This window comes from Pseudorca crassidens, chromosome 7 (assembly GCF_039906515.1).
Source record: "Pseudorca crassidens isolate mPseCra1 chromosome 7, mPseCra1.hap1, whole genome shotgun sequence".
Lineage (NCBI taxonomy): Eukaryota > Metazoa > Chordata > Mammalia > Artiodactyla > Delphinidae > Pseudorca > Pseudorca crassidens.
Window position 1 is genome coordinate 1,925,497 of NC_090302.1, and position 13,982 is coordinate 1,939,478.

General features: G+C 57.1%; 1 protein-coding gene across 2 annotated transcripts in view; it reads left to right on the forward strand.

The window, feature by feature from the left end:
* The window catches only part of UBAC1 (UBA domain containing 1), a 235,497-nt gene that overhangs the window by 217,782 nt on the left and 3,733 nt on the right, over positions 1-13,982 (forward strand). For both annotated transcript variants that reach the window (XM_067742737.1, XM_067742738.1), the window contains exons 2-9: positions 2,622-2,742; positions 3,554-3,627; positions 7,171-7,278; positions 8,226-8,328; positions 8,605-8,713; positions 9,384-9,603; positions 12,518-12,604; positions 13,325-13,463. In XM_067742737.1, coding sequence (XP_067598838.1) covers positions 2,622-2,742; positions 3,554-3,627; positions 7,171-7,278; positions 8,226-8,328; positions 8,605-8,713; positions 9,384-9,603; positions 12,518-12,604; positions 13,325-13,463 — 961 coding nt within the window. The remainder of the gene's footprint in view (positions 1-2,621; positions 2,743-3,553; positions 3,628-7,170; positions 7,279-8,225; positions 8,329-8,604; positions 8,714-9,383; positions 9,604-12,517; positions 12,605-13,324; positions 13,464-13,982) is intronic.

Genomic DNA, 13,982 nt, shown 5'->3' on the forward strand with positions numbered 1-13,982 from the left:
GCACCAGTAGACTTGTTCAACACAAGGTTGCCACAAACCTTTAGTTTGTAGAAAACACAGTATCTGTGAAGCGACGTAAAGCAAGGCACGATAAAACGAGGCATGCCTGTAAATGGAAGTAGATTGTCCGTCCAGAAGCACGTGGCTGTGGCGTGTCACTTGCCGAGTCAGGCCAGGAGAAGCGAGTGGGTAAATCGGTGTGGCACCGAGTTAAACTCACTGATGGTAAAGGATTGGCGTCACTGTCCTGACGTTGATTTATGGAGGGGAACGAAGGAAGAACTCTGATTCACGGACACTTGCCCAGGGGTTTCAGGAGCACACTCAGGGTTAATGAGACAGCCAGTCTCCACGTGGTGCTAATTATTATGTTCCCGATACTGGTTATTCCCGTTGCTGTTGGGATGTATCATTTGGGATGTTTTCTGGCATTACCCTGCTTTGACCTGAAATTTTATCCACTGTGCGATCTCTCCAGGTACAGAGACCCGAGCAGCAGGGGAGTTTCACAACCAAAGAGCCGACATAAATTATGGGACTCAGAGCCGAGCTGTCAGAAAGTACTCCCACCTCCGTGCCCATCCCATTCTGCGGGCAGCGTTCGCTGCCCCGTGAGCCAATCAGCAGGCTTCAGTTAGGAAAGAGAGTTCTCAAGTTGTGGACTTGAATGTCACCCTGGAAACCAGTCCCTGAGTGGTGTCGCTGCTTCGCTTCTGTCCCTCCTTCCCGGTTTTCCCCTGCTGCCTTCTTTTTTCCTTCCTCCTTCCCCTCTACCTTGAGAGGACACTGTGCGTTTCTTCCCCCCACAGTACTCTTGGGAGTTTTATTATTTTTTATACTTTTTTATTATGTATATATTTTTAATTAATAAAGTTGCTTTATTATTGAAGGTTTATTATCATAACTCTTACAGAAATGGATTGCTATTGTAGCCTTCCCCTTCTTGGTATCATATAGATTGGGACCACCATGGTGGTGTCTAGCCCAAGCTTGGAGAAAGGGGCAAAGTAAACCATCTTGTGTAACAGGAGGTTCATGATTTTAAGAGAGTTACATCTGCGAGGTGGTAGGTGTTTTCTGTGTGGCAAACCTGCATGAAATGGCCAGTACATAACCTGCTAGCACGGCTGTTAACGTTTCTTAGATCACATGAAGGTGTATCTTCAAATGACACGTGACATCAAGGGTAAGAGAAACTAGTCTCTGCTCTTCTGGGGAGGAAGCGCTTCACTGGGTGGGTGTCAGAGCCTCCCCCCCAGCGATGGGCTCTGCTGGGGCTCTTCTGCTGTCACAGCCCCACTCGCTCCATTGCTTCTGCTGAGAACAGAGAATGAAGTCATCACGCATCGTATGGATGACTCATGCTTGTGCTCTGTTCCTGGCGCCTGTTGACGCGCTGCAGAGCACAGTTTTTTTCAGGAACCAGCATGAGGATTATTTTGGAAAATTGTGTTTCATAGACTGTATTATGAACTTGGCAGATCAGCCAGCCTGCAAATTTTAGAATTAGAAGCAGCACACGCAGTACTTCTGGGAGCAGAGCCATTGTGAGATTCCAGGGCGGGGGGTGTTCTCTGTCATAAATGGTCAGAGTGTGTCCTACTATTGGCTGGATTCCACTTTTGTCCCCAACCCCCCCCAGCCCCAGTTTTGTGTGCATCTGTGACTGCCCTCAGCCCTTACGATCCGCTTTTCCTGTTTTCAGTGTTAGATTGCTGAAAACTCCAGTTGCTCTTAAAACGCCATTGTTGAGAGGTGAAGTACAGGCTTAGCTCCTCTCTGGGTGAGCAGTGACGTGTGCAGGGTACCTTTGGTGACAGAGGTGCTAAGGCGGCCCCGCTTAGCTGAGGAGGGCTGTGAGGACCCTGGCACCGGGGCCCTGGGGTGGGCGTGTCCCCAGCGTCGCAGCAGCCTCCCTCCAGCATGGGCGTCAGCATCGCCCCCTCAGTGTGTGTTCTGGGGTTTGTGGGCCGCTGACCAGTGGGACACAGCCACGTGCCAGGTGAGCCCCTTCGGGCTCCCAGGAGGGGCCCCCAGCCACGTCTGTAGCTTGCTTTAGGTCTCTGGCCGTCGCTTGGTGAGCTGGGGGCCGCGCCGAGGCTAGTCGTGTCTCCTCGGGGTTTTGTGGGTGTCTAAGTGTCCAGGCCCCTATTCTTGCCCCCGGGGACCGGCCTCCTCTCTGTGCTGTGTCTCTCTCAGCTCTCTCTCGCTTACCTTGGAAGGAGGGAAACAAGCGCACAAATCATGCTTAAATCTTTAGGTTCTTGGGAGACGACGGCGCTGCTATCTTCACTTTTAAATCACTCTCCAGATATTTCTAGACTAAGGAAGCAATTCGGGTAGCCACTAATGGCCGACAGGGCATTCTGCGTCAGAGCTGTGAGCCTGTTGGCGAGCACTTGGCGGGTCGGGGGCCGAGTGCTGGCCTCGGGGACCAGGGGCTGTGGCGTTTCCTTTGGCTTCCACCGTTGCCAGGGATTCTCTGGTGTCACCTCTGCTTTAATTTCTAGTAAGAAAACCGGTAAATTCCTGGTGCGGCTTTGGGTGTCAGGTCCTGTGTTATTACTATCGTGATTAATTGACCTGCTGTCTTGAAACAGTGTCTATGTTTTTTTCTTCAGTGCGCTCATGGGAGCTTAGAGGACCCCAAGAGCGTGACCCACCACAAATTAATCCACGCCGCTTCGGAGAGGGTGCTGAGTGACACCAAGACCCTCCTGGAGGAGAACGTCCAGGACGAAGGTAAGGGCGCCTCGCGGGCCGGGAGTGGGCAAGGGCGTGGCACCCTCAGCGAGAACGTCCCGAGTGGGGCTGAGCAGGGAGACGCGTCGGTGACACGGCTTCATTTTCTTCATTGAGACAAGTGTGCGCCCTGGAAGAACACAGCAGACCCTGAGGCTGCACGAGCAGCGCGCGTCTGAGAAACCAAATTGAACTTTGTTATTAATTCTGTTTCCAAGCAAAACCAAGGTCCCCAGAGCTGCTGCAGGCTTTATTTTGGGGGCTGGAAAGTACAGCTGTGGCGGTCGTTTCAGACATCTAGGAAGATGCTCTAACGTACACACATCCATTTATTCACTCAGAGGTTTGTGTGTGGAGGCAAGCACGATTTTCATTGTGGGATTCCCTTAAGTAATCTGTTCTGGAAATGCTGGAATATCGTTTGCAGACCTCCCTAGCGTCTGGTTGGCAAGCCCAGAGCCAGCTGGGCGCTGACCACATGTGGACTGTGGCCTCACCGCACCCCAGGTGCTTAGCTCTGAGGGTGAGACCAGATGCTCCGACCTCACAGACTTTCAAAACAGAAAAGCCCTTAAAACGAGAATGCCGGGCCCCTCTGGTGACCCTCAGCCAGGTTCTCGCCAGGCCTGAGCCTGGAGGTGAGCAGGGCCGGCGGACGTGGGAGCCGAAGGGAGGCTGCGGCTTGTGTGGACGCTCCGTGGAGGAGGGGCCCAGAGGGGACCCCTGCTTTTCGGTCCTTGGGTCGCCTGGCGCCCTTTATGCCGCTTTTGTGGATGTGAGGTAATAACCAGCACGGCGCACTTTTTCCCAGATGTCTTACTGCTGATCAAGAAGCGCGCTCCAGCCCCGCTCCCCAAGATGGCTGACGTCTCCGCAGAAGAGAAGGTGAGTGTCAGAGCTGGGAAGCGGATGTCGCTGCGAGGGGAGGTCTCTCACACTGAACACGTGAACAGAAACATCTGTACACTGGTTGTCTGTGGACCCTGCCGGTCCCGTGGTCACAGGAGGCACGGTCACGGGGTTTTCTGTTGTGGCCGGTTGGCCAGTTGACCGACGCCTTTCCTGGTGGCTGGTCTGATGACCGGCTCTGCTTTGGGGGCTGCAGAGAGGAGATCGCGGCACGTTCTCGGGGTCGGGTTTAATCTTGAGCTCCCGTCCCTCCTCTCCTCAAGCAAGTCCTGACAGAAGAAAGTTAGGAAGTCGCTAAAGACCACCCACAAAGCAAGGAATGCAGGTGCAGGGGCGGCAGCGAAGGCTCTGGGAGCAGCGGCCGTCGCGGAGTCAGTCCTTGGAGTTGCCACGTGGCTGAGTCTTCCCTCTGATGCAGGCGCCCTGGGGAGACTGTGCCGCTCGTGACCTGTGTAGTGGCCGCCCTGGAAGCTCGCTCCGCAGAAAGCCTGGTTTGGGAGGCTCATGTGTACGTGGAAGATTTACTCTGTCAACAGGCCTCTTTCTGCTCTGAGGCCAGATGCCCGGGACAGAGCAGTGCCATGCTGGGGGGCAGCCACGTGAACGCCCATCTTTCCTTGGCTCCAGGGGTAGAGTTTCTTACTTACGCTTCAAAACGCCCGGGAGCATTCACCCCAGAGAAAGCAGGCCAGACTCTGGGCCGGGCCCGGGCCTGGTGGCGGAACGAGCTATTTTGGGTCTCCTTTGGGACAGGCGGCCGGGAGGAGGCCCTTCTTATCTGCAGCCACACCTGCCTCGGCATGGCAGGCTGCGGGCACGGCTGCCCACTCCGTCGGGGCCTGCCCCTGAGTCAGCCCTGTTTCCCAGAACTGCTGGGTGGATCCGGTTCTCGGGTTACCATTTTGGTCGTTGGCAACAATGTGAACCTTGGTGACCGTGAACAGCGGGTTCCCATCACCCCCACGGCTCTGGGTAACTTGCAGGGCTGTGGCCCTCACCTTTTTTTCTGTGTGTGTTTGTAAAATGTAATATTGTAAAATGTTAATGTCCGTTTTTGTGAATTATTAATTTTTAAAGTCAAAGTAGCACGTGTATTTAGAACGTCAAATAATACTACAGATGTTCTAATAAGTCAGTAGCCTCCTATCCGTCCTGAGTCACGCACTCGAAAGGCAACCACTTGTAATTCTTCCCACTGTGATTCTCTTTCTGATTTCTAAACAACACGTCTTATTGTTATTTCTTGGATTCTCAACTTTAGACACTATTGGCAGCTTCTTGGTGGTCTGGGTAGCCCCTCCCCCAGCCTCCCCCCAGCTCTTGCCACGAGTGTCAGATCATACGTTGGTCAAAGATTCAGAGTCCCTGTTGTTGTTACTATTACGTAAGTGTTGCCTTCTGCAGTGAGCAGTTTGCTAAGGTTAGCTGTCCTTTCTTTACGTAGAATTTTGTTTTTCCTGAAGTCAGTAATTGCTTCCTTGTTTTGTTTGTTCTCTGTAGGCTTATCACTGGTATTTCAGATTCTGCACTAAAATTGATAAACCCCTCTGAAAACAGGGTCACAAGTGTGAGGCCATCTGCCGCTCCCACTTCCTGGAAGATGCCCCTCAGATCCTTCCGTCCGTCCACCCGCATCAGTTGTGCAGCCCGGGCTGGCCTGCCTCCCTCTGTGCGGGTCCTCCTGCATCCCCCGTGTCTGCGTGTTCCCTGACCGCAGGCCTGCCAGCTCGGAGCAGCCCCGGGTGCTGCACTGCTCACTGGGTCCACGGCGGGGGGGCTCAGCTGGGCCCTGAGCTTGGGAGTTGCTGTCAGGTCTGCTTCCCTCTCTGGAGGCTCTGTGGAGGCTCTGCTTCCAGCTCTTTCAGGGGTTTGGCGGAATCCCGTTCCTGTGGTTTGGAGGGCTGGGGCCCTGTTTTCCTGCTGGCTGTGAGCCGGCGCCACCCTCGGCTCCCGGAGGGCGTCTTCAGAGCCAGCTGCGGGCGGTCTCACGCGTTGGATCCCTCTTGCTTTGAAACTTGATGGCCAGAGTTAGCCCCGTCCTGATTCAGGACTCGCCTGATTAGGTCAGGCCCACCGAGGGTCACGTCCTTCAGGTCGCCGTGCTGTGTGATGTGACCTAACCCCAGAGTGAAATCCGCCCGCCACAGGCCCAGGGTCGTGCAACTGTGATTGCCAGGGGCAGGGCCGTGGGGTGTCTTGGAGCCGTCTCCGCCTCTGCCTGCCCTGGGGCTGAGCATCGTCTCCGCCTCATGCCTGCCATGGGGCTGAGCATCTTGCTCTTGACTTATTCTTGGTTCGCTGGGACCAGACCCGCTCCAGCCTCAAGGAAGGGCAGGAGGTCTGGAGGCCCTGCGTCCAGCGTTCGGTGGCTGCTGAGCGAGCGCCAGCCGCGTGCGCGATGGAGGTCTTGGCCCCGTCTCCAGGGTGTCTGTGTGGCGGGTGGGAGCCGGTCAGCGCTACTCTTCCTTCCTCTGCGTGGTCTGTTTCCTCCTCCCTGATTCCATCTGGAATTTCACGGCTTGCTTTGATGCACGTCTTTCCCCATTCGCTGTGCCTGGCACATGGAAGCTGGAGTTTCTGGAAGTTTTCTGGATTGTTTTGGTCGATTCCCCTCCGCGTTTTGTCTTTTCTCTTTCTGGACCTCCTGTTGGCTGTCGGACCTGCTTTCTGAGAGATGTTTAAATTTCCCAGCTAGACGCCTGTTCTCAGGTTACCCGTCGCGGCGTCCTTTTGTGCTCCTGGCCCTCCGAGGGCCGTGTTACAGGGCTCTCTCTTTTCAAGCTCCTCTCCTTCCTTCACCCTCTTACTTTTCCGGCTTCTGTTTCGGTCTCTGTCGTTCACGTCGCAGGCTTTCCTCATGTCCCCGTCAGCGGCCCTGGGAGGCTGCTCTGTGCCTGGCGGGTCGTGGCCGCCCCTCGTGCCCAGCGTCCCGGGAGCCGAGCGGCGTGGGACCAGGACAGCGGCCCTGCTCCTCGGCTCCTCGGCTCGGGCTTCTCGGCTCCAGCGGCTCGCTCCCCTCCCTGCCCCGCCCCCTCCCTGCACTCGGCCTCATCCTTCCAGCTGTCCTTCCAGCTGTTTGCCATCCTCTGAGAATTCGGTGCTGTCTCTCCCAGTTGTATTTCCTTTGTTCTTCTTGTTTCTGTCGTCGCATGCGGGGCTTCCCGAAGGAGCAACGGTGAGTGCGTGTTCTCGGCCAGCCTGCGTGGTCCTCTGCAGTCACCCGCCCGGCCGCCACTCCCATGTGATGGTCATTCTGTGCCACAGGAGACACTGTCTGTCTTCCCTGTGTCGTGCACGGCCACGCTCCAGCGCCAGCGGGCCGCGACTGTGTCCCCTGTGTGTCCCTGAGGCCGTGCACAGAACTCTCCAGAAGCCTCCCTGATCATCAGGGGGTATATGGCTCCAGCTCCCAAGGACGCTCGTGCTTTCCCTGGCTAGAGCTCTTTACTCAGCAGACATGGTCTGGCCTTTTGCTGCTCTTTACTCATTTCCGACTTTCCAATTACTTTTCTGTGTTAGAAAAAACAAGCGCAGAGAGCCCCGGATAGAGATGCTATCCTCCGAGCCACCGCCAACCTGCCCTCCTGCGACATGGACCGGGCCGTGGTGCAGACCAGCGCGAGAGACGTGAGTGCCCGCAGGGCCTGTGGCCACCCGCCGCGTGGGGCTGCGGGAGTTCCCGGAAGGCCCTGGGGAGCTGGGGAAGGGGACACAGGAGCTCTGTGCACTGTTTTGGAGCTTCTTGTAAACAAGTTAATTCAAAATAAAAAGTTTGAAAAGACGTTGAAAGGCAGGACTGGAAGGATAGATACTATGGGAAAAACGTTAGTTTTGTCCTGAGTTTGGTAAAAAGCTTCCAGAGGGAAATCTGACTCTTGTTTATCTTGGGTCGGAAAGTTCTGTGTTAGCAAGGCTGGGTGTTTCCAGTGCTCCGGAGGGAGGGCCGGGCAGGAGCGGGGCGGCCGCCCCCGGGACCGAGGGCCAGTCGGGCATCTCTGCCTCACGCTGGTTCGCTTCAGGAACACCCCTCTCTGGGGTCTCTTCCAGAGAGTTCCTCGTTGATCAGGGCATTGGAACCCGGGCACACCTGTCTCTTCCCAGCCTGTGTGTGTGTGTGTCTCTCACGATGGCCGACACTTACGGGGGTTGGGGGAGGGAGCTGGCGGGGGGGGGGTTCTAATGACAGTCCCAGCAGCCCCGCTTTTTGAGAAGATGAATCGGCTGCAGGTGAAAATTAGAGACCTGCGTCTGTGGAGCCCATGGAATCAGTCACTTTTCTTCAGTGAAGCCAAAGGAGGGCTCTCAGCTCACTTAGTGACCAGTGGGCCAGACGCCTTCTTCGTGGGCTGGAGGGCTGAGTGACATCACCAGGTGTTGGTGTGTCTGTGTCACCGGCAGGAGGCCGTGTCACTCTGTGCCAGCCAGAGCCTCTCCTTCCCGCCTCCTGAGACACTTCGTTCCTGTTCTCCTCAGTTATCTGGACATCGTGTGACTCACAGATCTGGAATTTTAGGACAGGGCATGTCATCTCAGATCCAAGTAGCTGTGTTGGGCATCTTTTCCTCTCTCTGCAGTTCCAGACGGAGCTCCGGAAGATCTTGGTGTCTCTCATCGAGGTGGCACAGAAGTTGCTGGCGCTGAACCCGGACGCGGTGGAATTATTTAAGAAGGCAAACGGTAGGAGCGAGCCCCAGGGTGGACGCTCACCCTCGGCCGTTCCCTGCACCTGGAAAGGGCCAGTGGGTGGAGGCTTGGTGAACCGCTCTCCCCGCCGTCCCGTGTTGACGCAGGTGACAGCCGATGGTCCCCTCGCGGCTTTTCTGAGCTGTGAGAGACTTGCTGCAAACGCCTGGTGCTCAGACACTGCGGCGGCCCCCCAAGGGGCTCGGGCGAGCACCCCTCGCGCGGCCGGGCGCTGCCTGAGGCCCTCACAGTGCCGTGTCTTGCCCGCAGCCATGCTGGACGAGGACGAGGACGGCCGTGTGGACGAGGCGGCCCTGCGGCAGCTCACAGAGATGGGCTTTCCCGAGAGCAGAGCCGTGAAGGCCCTGCGGCTGAACCAGTACGTGCTCCCTCGCCACACGCGGCAGGCTTGGTCTTGTGGGGTCCCCCGTGGGACCCAAACCCTTTGATTGAATTGTTTGCAATACGTGTGAGTGTTTAAAGAGGACCTGAAATGCATGTCCCGGAAGTAACGTGACTGGGCATCTCCAGGTGTTTCAGGGCAGTTGGAAATCGACTCACGTACTGGGAACGTGACGTATGATGATGGTTCTGGGCATTTCACTGGGCTGTTGTTTTATGGGAACTCAAGTCGAAGCCTGCTCGCAGCAGGGCCGTGGTCGACTCCTGAAGTTTATGTGGCGGTGTCCTCAACAGTCCTCTGTCGTTTCCTGTCCTAGTTACTTGCCCTTCGTTTATGTTCAGATCTGAAATAAATCATCTGTAACTGACGGATGGTCAGTGGGCTGTGTTCTTTGCTTTGGACCCAAACTCTCGGGTGTACCTCCTGGGTTTGGTTCCCTTTACTTTGCCCGTGGGTTTCCGTGTTCTGGCCGGGGCCTCAGGGCAGTTTGGGGCAGGGCCAGGGCTCCAGACATGCCAGATTCTCATTACAGGGGTCGGCAGCTCGTGGTAGGGAAGCCATGAAGTCCGAGAGGCTTTTCTTGGGGAAACAAAGGCCCTGGTTCCCTGGCCTGGGGGTGCTGCACAGAGCCCGTCTTACCTTGCAGCATGTCGGTGCCCCAGGCCATGGAGTGGCTAATCGAGCACGCGGAAGACCCCACCATAGACACGCCGCTTCCAGGCCCGGCCTTGCAGGGAGAGGCGGGCGCCGAGGCCGCCCCCGCCGCTGCCGCCGGGACCAGCGCAGAGGGTGAGGAGGACAGAGACGAGCTGACGGAGATCTTCAAGAAGATCCGGAGGAAAAGGGAGTTCCGCGCAGATGCCCGGGTACGTGTTGACGGGCCTGGGTCGGGCAGGCAGAGGTGCTGGTCGGGCTCCCGAGGCCGCGTCGTGCAGAGGAAGCTGCCGCCACGTTGGCAACCGCAGGCTGAGCCGCCGGCCCTGTAGGAAGCGAGGCGGGGGGAGGAGTCTGCAGACAGGCCTGGGGCCCCTTGAGTCCCCGGGTTCAGCTTGAAGTTTTCCTCACTGGCATCTAGGTGGCTGTGTTTTCCTCTGAACAGTTAGTCCACACACCTGGCATCTTCTGAAGAACTCGCGATCGGGTCCTGTCCGTATTATAAGTGACCTCGAGCTGAAGGGTTGGTCGGGGGTGCTGCCCAGAGACTGGAGGGTCACCCGCCCACCTCGGGGACCGTCTTGTGAGCAGGGAGGCTGGTCAGGCTGCCGGCCACCAGGTAACCCGGCGTCTGTGGGGTTCAGGGGCCCGGGGGCCCGGTGCCTCTGGCTGTCCTTGGCCAGCTGCCCGTAGTGCATCTGTATGGCCTCCTCTTCACCGTCACCTCGTGTTTGATGCTTTCGCGTCGCCCTGTTCTTTGTCACTGTCTCTTCTGTCATTAGGTTCAACTTTAATTGAACCTTCTTGGCTGTTTCTCGTATTTCGAGGCTGTTCTGTTTTTTTCAGATCACAGCTCTGTCTGCTCCAGGCGTTAGGGCTCCGGTTCTTTGTTCCTCCTGACTCTGCCTGTGGCCTGGTTTTCTCAGGGTGCGATGCCTCATCGTGGGCTCACCTGTGGGCTTTTGTTTCCGTGGGACTCCCCAGTGGCCGGGCCGTGGGGTGCCCTGTGTGGTTGATTCAGAGTTTGCTTCTGCGGGGTTGAGCGGGACCCCGAGCCAGGGGCCAGCTTTCGTGCTAAGCATCCGGCAGGGCTCCTGGGCCATGCGGAGTGTGACCCACGGCGCTGGGGTGTGGGTCTTCCACTGCCCCTCTCTCTGGGGATGCAGACCCTGCTCAGGGTCCTGGTTTGAAGCTCCAGCCCCCTGGCTTGCATGGACCCAAGGTCGGTGTCCTGTGTGTGATGTTAGGCCCCAGCCCGGCCCTGATGAGGCCTGTGCTCGCCATCCCCCCAGGGCACACCCTCTGGGAGGCTAGTTTGTTGTTCCTTTTTCCTGGTTCTTCGGGATTTTCCCTTTTTGAGTTCTGCTGTGTGTTCAGAAGTACCTGTGTTACTTTAGTCCCGAGTTTCCCGGTCCTGAAGGAAGTGTATCTCGTTGGCTTAGTCTTTTGGGGAACCCAGCCCAGGTCTGGCGCTTGGGCCCCTGTTCGGGAAGGGCAGCCTCTTCGTGGGTAGGTCCTCGTGCTGTCGGGCTCCATGCTTTCTCCCGTGGAGGTCCTGCGTGGGCCTCGTCAGGGCTGCTGCCGGGTAGTTCACGGTCTTGGTCACCGACTTGAAGGCCTCTCCCCTGCGGCTGTCGTTCTTGACCATCTTAACGTGCTCATTCCCCAAAGGGTGTCGAGGCTTGAGGGGCTGTAGGGCCTTGGATCCTGTCCCGGTCAGGGGGAGGGGCCGGTAAGGATCCAGACGTTAGTTTAGATCCTGGGGAGACTGGATCGGACAGCAGGGCTTGGACTTGAGACCCAAACAGACGTTTTGCTGCCTTGCACCCCCTGCTCCTAACACCCACCCCCAGCAGCCCCCCAGCTGTAGGCAGGACAGTGACCGTGCAGGGCCTGTGGGCGCAGGTTCCCTCTCCCAGTGCTGGGAAGACAGGCGGGCGGAGCATCTGGAATCACCCCCAGATGTCCTGGGGCATCATTTCCTGGGCTGAGACAGTAGTCTGGAGAGAGGATGGTTTTTATTGAAACCAGTGGCAAAGGCCGTCCTATCCTTGGGTTTCAGAGTAGGTTCCGGGCGATTTTATGTGACCTTGATATCAAAATACTACCGCCTGGTGGGCTCTGCGCCCAGCGATTGCTCACGGGGCCCTGGAGACAGGAAGTGGCCCCGGAAGGCAGAGGAAGTGGATCCTAAGCAGAAAGTGCTGACTGTGAAGAGCTCACTGCACGCCGTTCGCTCCAGCTGAACGCCCCTCCTGATGAGCCCGCAGCTGCTGCTGCTCCTGTTGGGCTCGCTTTGAAACAGTCCAGACTGACTGCACAGTGCACGGTGGTGTCCACGAGGCCAGAGAGTGCCGGGGCCGCGCGAGCATCACATGGTGGCCCGAGGGGCCGGCGGCGTGAGGCCAGCCGACATCCGTGCGACAGCTGGGGGAAGATGACGTCAGGCCCTTAAAGGGCACGGTCCGACCTTCCGGGAATTAAGAGAATCCTTTGAAACTTGGATGGAGCCTGTACCTTTTTGGGCAGAGTTGAGCCTTTCAAAGGTTGTAGAGTAAAAGTCAAGGATGAAGTGAAGAAATGTATCGTTACGTGACTTATGTCCGAAAGGTTTCTCCCCAGGAAGCAGCATGTGTTGGACTTGCAGCTTAAGTTTTGTTAAACACGTTCCGAATTAATTTTAGTTTCATTTTTTTTTTAAAGATAAAGTGTGTCACAAGTCACTGACATTCTTGTCTCCGCTCAAATGGGAACTGCTGATGTGACCTTTCTCTGCCACGCTCGTCCTGGATGACGAGCCCTCTGGAATAGGCTGGTGAGGTTGTGAGGACAGGTCTACCCAGACAGTCACGGGGACACCCCTAGAAGGACCTGGGGTGGGAAGGCGAGCCTCTGGCCAAGAGCAGGTGCGCCTTCCACCTCCCGCTCCGTCCCTCCGTCGTTCAGAAAACCAAGAAGTGTTTCAGTAGAGCTGTAGGGAAACGGCGTTTTGAGAGAGAAAACCCCACGGCGTTGCTTTAAGACATCCCCTGCCAAGACGCTGCCCGTGAGACGCGGCTCAGCCCCGCAGCCTTGCTGCCGGGGCCCCCGTGAGCACGGCACTGAGGCCTGTGGCTTCTCCTCTAGGCCGTCGTTTCCCTGATGGAGATGGGATTCGATGAAAAGGAAGTGATAGACGCCCTCAGAGTGAACAACAACCAGCAGAACGCCGCCGTGAGTACCAGGCCGCGCCCCGGGGACGCCACGTGTGTCCTGAGCGCTGTGTGTTGGGTCACCTTCCCGTGAGGTCCGTTACTTTGCCTCTGAAGTGAAACAATGGGTAGGTGGTTCAAACAGTAGGCAAGTTTTTAAATATTGAGAAAATCCTGGGCTTTGCCTTTCAGAAAAACGTACACGTCCTGTGGGTGACTATGTGACACCCTGTGCACACGGCCCGCGGCCGATGGAGAGCTGCCTGGGGAGGGGCTGGGGGCGACAGCTTGGTGCACTTGCGGGAATAGAGCCAGCCTGGCCCACAGGAACCAGGGAGGCGAGGTGGGCCTGTGCTTTAGCCGTTCCTCACTCACTGATGAGCCGAGAGGCGCTCACTCACGCCCAGGGCCGCTTCCCGCGACAGAGCCCAGGTGTGCAGTGTGTGTCTTAACCTCTTCTCCCAACGCTCGGGCGGGTGAAGCTGGCGCCCGGTTCAGGGCCTGGAGAAGCTGCAGCCGTTACGTTGCTGCGGTGCCAGGATCTGCCAGCAAAGCCAGGCTGGTGCTTCCTGTGTGCGGCCCGTCCTGGCGTGTGTAGCAGCTGAGTCCGGGCTGGGCTGGCTTTTCTGTCAAGGCCCCTGCCGGTCAGGGCAGCCCTGGGAGCTGACCAGGAGCCCTGGCTGCAGTGTTTGGGTTGATGGGGTCCGGAGGGCGCTAACAGCTGTTGCTCTTGTGTTCGCAGTGCGAGTGGCTGCTGGGAGACCGCAGGCCCTCTCCTGAGGAGCTGGACAAGGGCATCGACCCCGACAGCCCTCTGTTTCAGGCCATCCTGGATAACCCCGTGGTGCAGCTGGGCCTGACCAACCCTAAAATCTTACTAGGTGTGTGCCTTCTTTCTGCTTGTGCAAGGGCGGGACCTGCCTGCCACACAGATGTTGCCGGACGATACCACAGCCACCACGCCCCAGCAGCTGCCCCTGCAGGGTCCCGGGCGGCTGCAGCCTGAGTCACTGTAGGGCCCGGAAATCAGGTCGTGCTCGTGGTGTGACAGCCTCTTGTGCGGTGACTCCATTCAAGGTGTGAAAAACCAGTTAAAGTGGATTATCTAGTCTGGGAGAGTGTAGCCAGCGCCCAGCAGGTTATAGGGCCGTGTGTGAGGGGCTGCTGGTTGATTGTAGCTCTTACTCTTTGTAAGGGTTTCTTTGGCATTTGTTTTGACTGTGAGATATAATACACATTCAAAAGTGTACATAATTTTTGTAACTTTGAAGAGTAATAATAAAACTAATAACTGTGTTCCTGCCACTCAACTTTAGCCTAGGGTCCCTGGGGCGCCCCCTGCCCCCTGCTGCGGTGACCACGCGAGCGTTTGCCACTCCTCTGCTTCCTCGGCCGCGTTG